At 40.8% G+C, this 14,413-nt stretch overlaps 1 protein-coding gene across 8 annotated transcripts in view; it reads right to left on the reverse strand.

The window, feature by feature from the left end:
• The window catches only part of LOC134678540 (polyhomeotic-proximal chromatin protein-like), a 45,603-nt gene that overhangs the window by 26,548 nt on the left and 4,642 nt on the right, over positions 1-14,413 (reverse strand). For 7 of the 8 annotated variants that reach the window (XM_063537120.1, XM_063537118.1, XM_063537117.1 and 4 more), the window contains exons 2-12: positions 9,852-10,497; positions 9,119-9,307; positions 8,567-8,743; positions 6,637-6,792; positions 6,293-6,421; positions 5,689-5,801; positions 4,896-5,040; positions 3,713-3,803; positions 2,505-2,540; positions 1,160-1,329; positions 382-534 (exon numbers count right to left, since the gene is read on the reverse strand). In XM_063537120.1, coding sequence (XP_063393190.1) covers positions 382-534; positions 1,160-1,329; positions 2,505-2,540; positions 3,713-3,803; positions 4,896-5,040; positions 5,689-5,801; positions 6,293-6,421; positions 6,637-6,792; positions 8,567-8,743; positions 9,119-9,307; positions 9,852-10,497 — 2,005 coding nt within the window. The remainder of the gene's footprint in view (positions 1-381; positions 535-1,159; positions 1,330-2,504; positions 2,541-3,712; positions 3,804-4,895; positions 5,041-5,688; positions 5,802-6,292; positions 6,422-6,636; positions 6,793-8,566; positions 8,744-9,118; positions 9,308-9,851; positions 10,498-14,413) is intronic. The other variant, XM_063537122.1, reaches the window with a different exon arrangement.

Here is a 14,413-nt window from a genome sequence, read left to right on the forward strand (position 1 = left end):
TTTGGAATATATTTTTGTAATTTTTGTAATAAAATCGTTTATATTTGAATATATTCGTAGATATTTTCTATTTGTATACATCGGTGACATTCGATGACATCCCACGTTCGTTGTCAAAGAGTACTTGTTGCCAGTAAAAGAAATTAGTACCATTGAAAATCCGCAAAATGGCGAGGGTCAAATAAACTGTTGTCAGGCTTTACGACGAATAGGTACGCACCCTCAGGGTTGAAAGCTCAGATGGCAGTCGCTTTCGTAAAAACTAGTGCCTACTTCAAATCATGGGATTAGTTGTCAAGCGGACCCCAGGCTCCCATGAGCCGTGGCAAAATGCCGGGATAACACGAGGAAGAAGGAAGGAAGGAAGGAATAGGTACGCACCTGCAGCGGGCTGATGATCTGCGCCTGCTGCTGCTGTGCGCCGAGCACGGGCTGCGAGACCTGCACGCACTGCGCCGCCACCGGCATGGCGGCGGCGCCGCTCGCCACCGCGCCGCCGCCCTTGCCGCCCGCCACCTTGCCGCCGCTCATCACCTGCCCCAACACAAAGGTATACCGTTACGTTTACAAACCACTAACTAAAGTAACCAAGCGAAGACGGGTTTTCGTCTAGTTTTTCATTGCTGTATGTTCAGATATAGGCAGTTTGCGCCCACTAAGTTTTTGTATAATGCACATGAGCAGACATAGAACGTATTGGCAATTCATACTAAACAGAAAACGTTAGCTTTTTTCTTACCTTTTCAATATAGAGTTTTATGTTCTAACAATAATAGTGCTCTCTAAGTGATCGTGCCTACTTTTTAAAGTAGAAATAAGCGCACGCCACCAACGGCGGTCAAGCGCAATATGTAAACCCAATCTTATTGAGTTTAGGGATTCCCCTTCACAAAAAACCCCTACCCTAAGGGTTAAGAAAACTTAAAAGATAATCTTTACATCATTTTATTTTGACATATGTTTGAACCATCAAATTTACCCTATAGAGCCCTTATTTAAAACATGATTTCTTAAGTACATTATCAGTTTACAAATAATAGTTACGTCTTGAATGAAAAGGAAGCATTTAGCAACATACGCTCGGCTGTAAACGTAAGGGCTCTTAACTCGTAAGGTTGCAATTCCGATGATGACATAAAGAGATAATCAAATAGCATACCTTGTGCATTTCATTAGTCTTCTGCTGGTGCGAGATGCCGGAGACGGAGGGCTGCGAGTGCGCGGGCAGCAGGCTGGGCTGCGAGTTGATCACGCCCAGCGGGCTGAACACGAACGTCTGGTTCTGCGTGGTGGGGATGGCCGGGATCGTCGTGTACCCTGGGAACGGAGCTGGCGCACAAACACTCCTTTACACTACTGTACAGTCAGCAGCAGAAGTTTCTAAGCGGGCGAGATGTTCTAAATTACCTGGACATGATCTTATTTTCTTAAGAATAAAGTCGCGTCAAGATCATTTTAAACCCCTCGTCCGCTTAGCAACTTCTGCTGCTGACTGTATAGCCAACCACAACGTTTCGTCACTTCATACATCAAGTTGACATGTGACGTTATCTGTGAAAAGGGACCTTATTGTCGATGGCGTTTACGCCATTATTAACGATGCTCCGATATAAATACAATGCAGCGCGACGCTGTGCGGCGTAAACGCAATCGACAACAAGGTCTCTTTTCATAGATAATGTCCCATATGAAGTCACTGTAAGAAGTGCTAATCTCGAATGGATTAGGTGCCACACCGAGCTGGATCCAATTGCGAGCCGTATAGAACATAAGCTACAGGTGTGGTCCTGTAACTGCATACAATATATGTATCTATTTTTTTTCGTAACATATTACTTCATTCTTCTCAGGGACATTAGGCAAAATTATTAAGACAATGCTTACAATGCAATTTTATTGTTAGAATCCGACATTTGTAAAAATACGAAATATTCAGTCACATCAATTATTATTTGCATAACAATAAATCATTGCTCAATGACCTCAATCTTAGTTTCAGTCCCTGAGAAAAAAAATAATTTTATAAAATGATAAGAAGAAAAACTAGTGTACAGACAGCTAGGGTGTTTAAGGAAATCTTAAAAGTTGACATTACACAGTAAGACATTTCACATTGATACATTGGCTCTTGTTTCAGTCTATATTTCACAAAAAATTAACTTTTAAGATCTCAATGGCTTTTTCGGATAACTAAGCGAGTTCATCTAAAAATGCACAGCAAGCTAAATAAATGTTAATAAGTGCTTAAATTACAACAAAAAGTATGTAAGATTAAACGTGTAAAAAAAGCAGACGCTCCAAACTAGAACCTACAAAAACAGAACTCAATCGTTTCTCGTTACAAAAACTTGGAACAGAACGGAATTTAAATGCCAATTATTATTTTGATCAGAACCAAATAAGGAAAATAAACGAGGCTCCTTCGTAAAATCAAGACACATACACTGTCCATCAATCACGAGACTGAAAAACCAAATTATAATCCAATTCCAAAATTTATAAACCTTGTTCCTGATACGTCGTTAGACCTGCAAAGTTTACTGAAAAACTAAATAGTGTGGAAGTTCATATTCACATTGGGGCAGTAAGTACAATAGGGCTGGTTGTATATACTACTTTCTATGAGGGTTTATAGGTAAATTCTACAGAGGGGGCTTCAGTATTATAACAGGGGGTGCAACAACCGATGAGTTAGGGCCTATGTAGTTAGACGACGCGCGAACTCGCATACGATTATAGTACATATTTATAGTTACATTGCGGACTGTTGGTTACGTCCAATTCAGCCGACCGACCAAAACCCGCAATGTCACGAAAGTCTCATGCGAGTTCTCGCATTGTCTAAATGAGCCCTTACTAGGATACTGTATCAGCGAATGTTGGCCTGCTGTGGGTAGCGGTACTAGCGGTGTTAATTACGCTATCGCTTTCGGTACCTAAGCTATACTATATAATGAATATTTTTGCCGAACAAAACTATCGTGAGGCAAATATTGATGACTAATTTGAAGGCGTTCTGAGGCACACACGCTTTGTGCGAATGATTTACACAAGATGTACGAAAGTAGGGTGGGTGCTGGTGGCGCTTTAATGCTGGGACTGATTCTACTCTCAAAAAGCAACATACTAAAAAAATATAATTTCTTTGATTTTGATTTATGAGACTACTAGTTACAGGTGATGTAAGTTGCAGGTGTATTTTAGTTACACTGCAATAATTCGCTCATCAGGAATAAAATGGATCCTTGCACTCAAAGCCCACGCTCTTGAAAAGCCAAAGTGTACGGTTCGCCGCGTACCTTATTCGTAAATACTTTTCTAGTATCTATCTATATAAGTGCCAGAATTGCTTAAGTATGTATTTAAATTTCCCCATTCAATGACTACAACATAGTTATGCAAGTCTATCTATTTGGGACGACTATTTATAGCAAGAATTAATGTAAAGTCAACAATATTGTTAGCTTAGCACCTTTGCATACAAATATATCCATGCAAGGGATCTCTGCTGCTGACTGTTCATACCTGCTGGACTTTTTTTTTGGTATTGAAAGACTAACTATAACAAACCCTTGGCCTGCAGACTAGGTAATATTACTATACCATTATATTAATGTGGACTTTTAGATTAGATGCATATCTCTAGCTAGAGGGTAAAGTATGCTCGTAAAGAAGATTTCATATAGTGAAATGTATCAGTATTGGTACCAACCGGCTTGCCCCTGCAGAACTTGCTTGCCCTGCGCAGTTAACATGTGCGGAGCCAGCTGGTTGCCCTGGAACGGCTTTCCCGCGGCGATCACCTGCAACATAATTACAACACAATTTTTTGACTTACGTCTGGGCGTATTAAGAGGACTGGAAGTTAAAAAAAAGATAATTTGTGTGTAACAAAACATTGTGACGAGAATTATTATATGTTGTCAATATTTTCGTCAATGACAAGTTAATTAGAAACGCGAAAAGCCACCGCCTCCGGGATCAAGCCTTTCAAAGGAATAATTTGCGGTCGTCGCCAGCCATCTGGTGCGTAATTGTACTGTTTACGGATAACGCTATGCTAATTGAGTTGCGTAACCAACATGATTACTTAAATAACTTTGTTTGGATTATGAATGAATGATGGGCCTGTGAACGTCAAACACTTTCACCTTATAAAAAAAAAGTAATGATCACAATTGTATGTATTGGTAAACATGTTCTTGTTTATTTACGATTGCAGCTTTTTAATTTGAATGCAATTCAACTCCTTCAACTTTTATTCGATAGTACAGTCGACGTCAAAGATTTGCACCTAACTCCCTTATAATAAGGGGCTGTCCATAAATTACGTCATCGATTTTCGACGATTTTTGACCCCCCCCCCCTATAATCATCCAAAAAACATGCTTCAAATGACCCCATTTCCTCCTACTTCATGCTACCGTCATCCGATGGCCAGACCCCCCCCCCCCTAATTTGAAATGACGTAATTTATGAATAGCCCCTAAGACGAAAAATGTAAACATATCTTTGACACCGACTGTACCATTATTCCCAAGATATTAATAAAATACGAAGACTTCCGTAGCCTTTTCTTTTATCGAAGTATTATATCACCAAAAATAACAAACGTCGGTGAGCAGTATTCAAATGTATACTTCGTTTTTTTTAGCATTAGAAATAAGGTAAACAATCTTGATATGTCTTTTAATTGAAAAACACATATTAAAAATGAGTTACGGCAAATATGTAACAATTATGAATCTAATACGATCATTTATATTCTTCTGCTTTCATAAGTAATAGTTATTGATTTTTAAATAGCGTTTTTCAATTAAAAGACATGTCAAGATCGCTTACCTTCTTGCAAGTTCTTTCTAATGCTAAAAAACACGAACTATAGAAGTAGTGACCTGTATCTGCTGCGAGTTGATGCCGGGGTGCAGGATGTTGCCGGGCATGAGCAGCGGGCCCTGCGCGTTGTACAGCTGCTGCAGGTACGTGCTGTTCTGCAGCGGCTGCTGGATCACCTGCACGCGGCTGTGGCCCCATTCCGCGCTGCAAAACAACATATATTCTTATATTAATAACTGCACTAAAAGAACGCTAACGAACCTAAAAATAATTAAAATAACTGATTTGCAAGACCGAAGTGATCCCATAAGTGTTCCGTGAACAAAGTTTTGTACGGAACACTAAAAAATACTTATCTTGTGAAAGCTGCGATTTTTTTTTATACTTGGCCCGGTAAGACAGCCTTATGAAAATTTGCTCTGAACTTTAATTTTGGCTGTCAATGTTGTCATTTGTGGAATGTAAGTTTAAGTATTCGGACATCCCCACCACCAACAATTCAATTAACATATTATACAACTCTACATGAAAATACTATAGGTACTAAGGAATATTTCAGCTAAGCACGAATAACTATACATACTTATTGATGTGATGTTATATATCAATTATGCGTGTGCATGTATAATGTACTTTGCTCGGTCTAGACCGATATCTCGCCTGATTTCGCCAAAGTGTTAGATGGTCTTGGTTGCGTCATCGCGCCAGCCAAGTAAGGAAGTAATGTATTATGCACAACTTGGCACCCTTACTAACGAATGTTGAAATTAAGGAACAGAAATTAAGGTGTCACATATTTTTGCAGCCCTAGTTGTGTAAGATACTATTGCTGATGACTGTACCAGTACCGACCTGATTTGCTGCGGGTGCTGCGTGTTCGGGGGTAAGCTCTGAAGCGGCGGCATACTAGAGATGCCAGCGCTCGTCTGCTGCTGCATGCCCGCCGCCGTCTGCTGTTGTTGGACCTGCAGAAAACAAATGCGTTCTTTACTATCCTAACTAGAACTAAAATAGTATTTTATCTACACACATATCATAATGAGCCCTTTAAGGTGTGTTCAAAAAGGCAAATTACGGCCAGCATAAAGATGAACAGCTTTGTTAGACCCATTTTTAAATAAAAATAATTGTTTTGCGTAACAATAACATCGAATTCAATTTTATAATGACATTGAAATTACGAATATCTCTGAAAAACAAAGGAATTTGATTAGCCTCAATTCCAACATAACAAGGGAATCACGGGATGTAGTTTTACTCTAAATGAAATGTCAATTGGAAACAGTGCAAACCCGCAATGGCGGCTGTAACATACGGTTTCTGAACATATCATAGATAATTACAATATGGGGGGATAGAAGACCATAATAGAAAAATGTTAGTTTAATTAGCTTTCTTTACTTTCCAAAATGGCCCCAAATTCTTATGTGAAGACGGCCCTGACTGCACTATTCACCTGGTGGGCGGCTAGGGAGCTGGGCATGGAGGAGACGACCGTGACCGTCTGGTGATGCTGCTGCGTCTGCTCGTGCTGCGCCATACTCATCTGCTGCTGGACTACTTGCGATTGACCGTCTACTAATTGCTGTAACATAAAAACGGCTGCTGTAGCGTGACCAATACAAGTTACAAAAACTACTGTTAAAATATTTCAAGCAATTTCGAGCCGTTGAGCCATTTTTGTTACATTTAAAAGGAATATTTACATTTATTTTGGCATAAAACAATATTGGCTTGGCTTGTGGCTAATCGTGTCAGTTAAGAAGTAATGATTCCAAGAGATATTTGTATTGTAGGTACTTGTTGCTGTTTGATGTCGCCGCTCATGCCGGCCTTCTGGCTCTTGTCGAAGAGCAGATTAACGTTGCTCTGCGGGGAGGCGAGGAAGCTGAGGTTGATCTCGCCGATGCCGGGCACGTTGAACTGCTGCGTGTGCACCGGCTGGTTGTTCACCACCTGCACACACACACACAATGACATGGTTAACCTATAAAATAAGAGCTCACCGCGCCACGTACATAAAATGATCACGAAAGCACCTATACTCATATATCGGGTTTGAGGCATTCATCGCTCGTGGTCGAGTTGTGAATGTGTGTTTGCCGAGTGTAAACACGAGAAAATCGGAGATTTTACTTCTGCCTACTGCTTCTTTTTAACTGCGCGTTCATGAAAAGCACCTACGTTTACATCTGCAGACCCAACGCACACAAAGAAAACAAAAGTCGGTACTTTCGACAACGAATGGGCCACATAGAATCTCCGGGCCGCGCAGTTAATAAATTGTTTATAAAAGTAAAACCCGCATGATAAATCAAACTTTTTGACTATGATTTGTACTATAGAAATGACTCAATTAAAAGAAAAAAAAAATCAGCACTACATGGAACAGTCTTTAATGTTATACCGGGGCTACATAGAGCTGCAAGAAATTCCTTAATACATATTTATTGTGTTTTTTTGTGTTATGTGCCAGTGCAATAACTGCCATCAACTAATATTATTACTGACTATAATTAAATGGCAAAAAAAGTCTTATGTAACTCCTGGTTGCATTATTGTTTAACATTAAACTCGTTTAACAATTGATGCGTAACAACATACAGAGCATTGTTAGACCCGCACCCCACATTTAATTAAAGCATGCGTCGTTGCAGTATGGCTACCATACGTGCGCATAAATCGTACTTTGCAAAATGGCGACGGGATTATGGGGGAGCGAAATATGTACCTCTACAGATTAGAGGGCGGAACGGCTCGCGTATTATGGAGGGTATCGGGTATTATGGGGGGACTTGCACAGAAACGTTAGCCCTCGAATAAAGCAAGCCTGTATTACCGCCGCGGTATCCCAAGGCTTTTTATTCGCTATCCCATCATATAATCAAGAATTACACTCCCTTAAAAACACAAATTAAATATTCTTGTGACATTAGCAGTTTTGTTTATTTTATTGAGCATATATACCAGGTATATGTGGTTTGTAAAATTGCGGATAATTTTTGGGCAGAACCCCAAATCAAAACTTTCCCTTCATAATTTTAAGATGGCGGCACTCCTTGTCATATGAGCGTATACCGCGCTAGAAGAAACTTGCTTATTCATATGAGCATTTTCTCTAAAGCTCTAAAAACAGTAGGTACCGACAAGGTATTAAATATCGACACTTTGTTCCATAAGTGCCAAAAATATGTACACACAACCTTAATGTATTGAATTTCGAAATGTAATACCTTGACTGTACATATAACTGACAAGATAGCAAATGACTCAACCTATCTGCCATTTTAATTTGGGAAACGATGTACCAAACACCCTGTGTAAACTTATATATTGACTTGTCAAAGAAAAAAAAAGTGTCACCTCTACCTACTCTACTACTACTACCTCTATCTCTTCCATCTGTAAGTCAATTTTAACGCCTGGGATTGTCCAGAACAAATAACTAGCCTGATTCACGTTAACAAATTAAATATAAATTGTTACGTACGCGTCTGGACGACCCTGAGAGTATCTTCGAATATACGAAACTGAACAAATTTTAACCGGTAGGCACTAGTAATAGGGTACAGGACACATATAGTAATTAGGTGGTAATACTAGTAGGACTGATTTACTGGTATTGCTCAAAGATTATCAATTTGATTCTCTCATGATATTGAGTAGTTTAGGACAATCAGTTCTGAAAGTTTTATTTGTCTTTAGGGACAGCCTATATTCTAGCACAAACCTGCAAAAACTTTTGCTGTTGCAAATCTTGCTGTTGAGTAACTTGCTGTAGCTCTTGTTTCGGCTGCTGCTGTTGTTGCTGTTGTTGCTGCTGTTGCTGTTGTTGTTGCTGCTGCTGTTGTTGCTGTTGCTGCTGCTGCTGTTGCTGCTGTTGTTGATGTTGAAACTGCTTCTGCAACTATTAGTACACAATTAAGACTTCTAACGCAACAAGATACACGAGTATATAATATTGTATGATATGCTCTGATACAATGTTCAAAATAAATCTTAACATTATGTATAAAACATACATTAATTCTCAATAATTTTCACTATGGTTGTACGAGTAAATATAATAATAGCAATGACAATGACTAAAGGTTGTTTGGTCAATCATTTGCCACAGGGCACAGATTATTAAATTTATAGAGGCCTGCAAAAAATATCAAGATAGCAAAAGATCCAACTTATCTGCCATTTTTATTTGGAAAACGAATTACCAAACAAACTGTATAGAAACATCTTTTAATATGAATAATTGTATATGTATAATGTATAAGTCTATACATACTAGCTCTTGTTGGTCTTGCTGGTTTTTAATATGCTGCTGTATGGCCTGGTGCTGCCGTTGCAAGGCCTGCTGCTGCAACTGCTGTAACTGTTGTTGTTGCTGCAACTGCTGCTGCAATTGCTGCTGCTGTAGTTGCTGCTGCAGTTGCTGTTGCTGCTGTTGTTGTTGCTGAATTATTTGCTGTTGGATCTGAGGCAGAACAATATTTGTTAACCTCGAGCCGCCCAGAGACCTATAAAAAGGTCTCCTGTTCCAATTCTAATTTGAACTTTGTGTTGACAAAATAAAATTTCATTTTGCTTGGCAAGGTTTTGACGTATGGGCGGCTAGAGGTTAAAATGAAAATAATGAAAGTAAGGTAAGGGTAGGGAACCAATCTCCTAATATGCCCACACTGTGCAGTAGAAAGTGTTGCCGCATTAAGAGCCCATCAACATTGTGCATGTGGATTTATTAAAAAAAATATGCACATTAAAATAAAAACATTAAAGTTATATACTACATAGTAACTCATTTCTAAATATGAATTATATTTTTCAGTTGCTGCTTGATTTCTTTTTATTATGTTAGGCATCATATTTAGAAATATACAGGGTATTTGGTACATCGTTTCTATTATAAAATTTCTAGGCCTGAGAAGATAGCAAATGACTCAACCTATCTGCCGTTTTAATTTGGCAAATGATGTACCAAACATCCTGTATAACATTTTCACTAATCAAATAAACCATACCTGTAATTTATCATCCTCTTCTTTCTGATTCCTATATCTATACTCCTCGTTTTGAACAAGATTGTCCGGCTCTGTTTTAGGCTGTTTTAATTCTTGGGGCCTTCGAAAGGTATTGTTCTGTTTATCCAATGCTAATAGAGTGTTTGCAGCTTCGTATTTGTCCTCGAAAGTGATTCCTGCCTTTTCAGCGAGTGTTTCCAAACACTGCAATGGCCTCTTGTTTGGCTTCTGTTGCCCCTTTGACTTGTCCTGACTGGGCGACTGTTTGGGCACTGTCCTAGTTATAGTTATACTATTTTTGTTGCTGTCATCTTTTTTATCATTCTTTGGCTCTAAAGTGAAATAGTTTTTAGGGTAGTTAGCGTCTTTGTCTTTGTCAGCATTGAGAGAGCCGTTCTCGATGAGTGTGATTGTGGTGGAGTTGGCTACTTTGATGGTCTTGTCCTTGTCGGCGGGCTGGAGCTGGTGCGCGGGCGCGGGGGGCGGGGACAGCAGCTGCGCCGGGACATGCTGCGTCACTGCGGGGCTCGCATTCTCTGGCCCGCCTCCGGCCTTCTCGCCTTTTGACGCCTGCTGGAACCCCGCACTTTGGATCTGTTCCTTATCTTGATCTTTCTTCTTTTGGATGTTGTCTAGTATCTCCGATCTGAAACGTGAGCCCGAGTTACTAAACTGACGACTTTATCAGAACGAATAACTAACATCTAACGAATACAACAACATAAAGGTTAGTAACGACAACGACACCCCCGCGTATAAACGATACCTGTGACTACCTGTGTATATTTGACATTTGTAATTTTTCGTATTCGTACTACGGGTACAATAAATATAAAAGGGAGCATCACATGGCTAATGTATTACACTTAGACCAGCTAGGGTTTATATATAGAACTAGGGTTCAGCAATTAAATCTAATATCTGGTAGAACATTAAGGGATATTATGCTATGATTACTAAACATAGAACGTGGGTTGTGATCTTTCTTCACTTTTTTTATTTTATTTAATATTGTTTGATATATCGTGCACTGTATAGCTGCACCCAGCTGTCAATGTCACAGTGAATTGAATTGACATATCTAATCATAGATGGTAGGATCCCATAGACGTGCCAAACGCGTGCCACCGTGAGGTACAAAACATACGCAATGCGACTGTTGCCCAGTGTCGGAAGCCGGTGTTGCTCGAAGGTTGGCCACCATAATCCATACTAAATTTACGGTGAGGATTTAAAAAAATTGGGACTGTGACAAGGACAAACAATAATAGCGCTTTCGCTGCTGACTATCCCGTTCGGTCATTTCCCCTCGCCCCTCATGACTGATCCAGTTGTATACTAGATCCATGTACAAAAAAAAGTTAGACCAATATAAATCTGCAGAGATTTTGATAGCCCACTGGAGCCGCCATTAACAGGCGTTCCCCTCTGTCGAAAATAGGCGGCCAATGGTCAACCACATGTCAATCATATGTATGGACTGACGTTTGTCTGACATGACGTACCTATACATTTGATGTGCCCCTCCCCCGCAAAAAACGGCAGACTATTTTGTACCGAAAATTTTAGACATGGCGTCTCCGTTGGTTATATCCTCTAAGGCCCACGCAGTGCACGTGTTATTTTAAACGTCAAACTTATAAACGTAAATATGACGTATAAATAACACTGCACTGCGTGGGCTATCAAATATATTGCTAGAGTCTGTGCGAAAAGAGTAGAGTACTGAAATGTATGGGATCCAATACATTGTAAGACTCTTCTCTTTCCGCACAGACTCTATAGACTTGGTCTAAAGCCCGCTCCACACTCGTGCGCGAATCGCGGCGCGAAGCCGCGAACGCGAGTCTGGAGTCGATTTCGCATATCAGCGAACTAGACTCCACACTCGCGTTCGCGGCTTCGCCCGCGATTCACGCGCATAGTCTGGAGGGCGCTTAACTTATATCTAGAAATAATAGACGTAGATTTAGGGCCGGTACAGACTGACTACAACCAAACCGGACTGGCAACTGCAACTTGTTGACGTTTAAAAGAACACTTGCACTGACTGTGTGTGCTATCAAAATCGTTGCCGACTTATCTCGGTCTAACTCTACGTCAGTACAGTAGAGAGCCGCGAAAACCAAATTTCGCTAATTGAGGGGATATTTCTCTTTTACTCCAATGAAGGCGTATTTAGAGTGACAGAGAAAGATGCCCGCCATTTTCGAAATTCAATTTTCGCGGTTGTAGCCGGGCAGTATGTCTATCCACGTAAGCTGGATGGCCATTGGGATCGCCTTACACACTAATATCTTATTCTCACTCTAAAGTTGCTAACACACTATCGCACCGCACCAAGGTCATTGTGGGACGCACCCATAAGTAAAAGGGAGAAAGCGCTTTCTCCCTTTTACTTATGGGTGCGTCCCACAATGACCTTGGTGCGGTGCGATAGTGTGTTAGCAACTTAAACCATAGCCGCGTCACAAAAGAGATAGGTACAGAAGTCAATCACATGTATGTACTTTACTTTTCATACCTACGCTCGGCGGTCGCTCTAGGGTTCTCAACTATGGCTTATGCACAAAAAACTATCGTGGTAGTGGCACTCGTATCTATAGTATCGTATCTCGTATCTAGTTGTTTGATTTATTGTTCAGGATGAAACGGGAAGAATGGAAATAAAAATTAATAATAACATTAATAACTCAAATATTTTAATTTTAATGTCATTGTTATATTACAAATTTGTCACAGAAAATATCTTGCGATGATTTTGAGATTGGCGATAAGCACGATTATTATATTTTAAAGTGTAATATAATAAATTTGCATTCTCTCTGAAACCACTGGTAAATAGCTTAAAAAACGTCAATTCACCGTTTAATATTGAATTTAAACAACCGTCCACTGAACAGTTATATATAATAACTTTTATTGTTTCTCGATTATTGTGCACAAAAAAGTTCACAGACGCGTGTCTCAAGCGGAAGGCACTCGCGCTCGCACTGGTCCCAACCGGTCCGAGATGTCGTGTCCGTGAGCAGTGTCTATGTGTGCGTTGCTCGAGCGCACTTTGTATGTAGGTTGATTTCTGTACCTATCTGTTTTGTGGCCGCGTCCTTATTAGACGCACCAAGGTCGTGTTTCGGTAGCTACGTCTATTAGTACTTTTATCTAATTGAAGACATCGACAGCAATAAAGGCTCAGACACATAATTAAAATGCGACGCGACAAGATAAAACGCGACACCAGTCGAAATTTTATGCCCTAAGCCAGAATCACACTAATATAATATGGTTCGACTCAACAAGCATCGCATTTCGTCGGGTCGCGTCACGTTTTAATAATGTGTCTGTGCCTTAAGTTTATATAAACAACAGACTGAAGTTTGGATGGAAAACAAACTTTTGTAATAAGCTATTAAAGTTCTTTCTACACGGTCACCAACAACGCATTCGGGCCACAGGATTCTGTGCCACAGGTGGTGACCTTGCTGGATTCCAAACGTGTAGTATGACCAGGCGTGGCTCACTCCGCGATTTCGTCGCTTTGCTACAGGTAGCTAAAGGCCGTAACACACTACCGCACCGCACCAAGGTCATTGTGCGACGCACCCATAAGTAAGAGCGGAGTCTTACTTATGGGTGCGTCGCACAATGCCCTTGGTGCGGTGCGGTAGTGTGTTACCACTTTAAAAGTACATCCGAAAGTCATAAGCAAAGAGTAGTAGGTATAAAGCCCCCTCCAGAGTCCAGACTATGCGCGTGAATCGCGGGCGAAGCCGCGAACGCGAGTGTGGAGTCCAGAACGCAGACCTGCGAAATCGACTCCACACTGCACGCGCATAGTCTGGAGGGGGCTTTCGACATAAGCCGCGCGTGGCGCTGTCGCCACCAAGCGGCCATACTGTGCTGATCGTAACAGACTCGTTTTGTTAGAGAGTGAGTCTTCTGTACCTAGTACTATTATTTACTCTGTGCCCCGACTAAGATCCGCGCGCACCTCAATGGGACTATCTCAAGATAATTGTATTGTAGTCTAAAACGCATTTCGGGAGTTCCAATTTTTCGCGTTTTCACGCGCACCACAATCTGCCCTAAATGTAAGCATAAGCGTCGTTCTAAATCTGTGGCAGAAATGGCATAGGGTGGTATTCCACCTATCAGTGGCGGCGCGTCCATAAAAGCCGATTCCCACCGGCTTGCCTGTTTTTGGACGTTTGAGCAGAGTTGTAAAGGAAATATGTAAGCCAAATTAGCCCCGGCTTGTCTATGGATATGTTTGACGCGCCGCCACTGCCACCTATCTAATTTCTTTGCCCAATGTGGCCCACAGATTACTAGTTCAGCCTGTCAGTTGTTTGGAACTGTGATCTTTTACGTTTATGGTAACATTCCATTTCTAACCGCAGCTGCACTACCGGTACTGGGCTATAACCGCGAAAATTGAAGTTCACAAATTGCGGGGATTTTTCTCCGTCACTCTAATTACGCCTCCATTGGAGTAAAAGAGAAAGATCCCCGCAATTTGCGAATTTCAGTTTTGGCGGTAGCCCCTCTGAACGCGTCGCTGT

Source organism: Cydia fagiglandana, chromosome Z, assembly GCF_963556715.1.
Source record: "Cydia fagiglandana chromosome Z, ilCydFagi1.1, whole genome shotgun sequence".
Taxonomy (NCBI): Eukaryota; Metazoa; Arthropoda; class Insecta; order Lepidoptera; family Tortricidae; genus Cydia; species Cydia fagiglandana.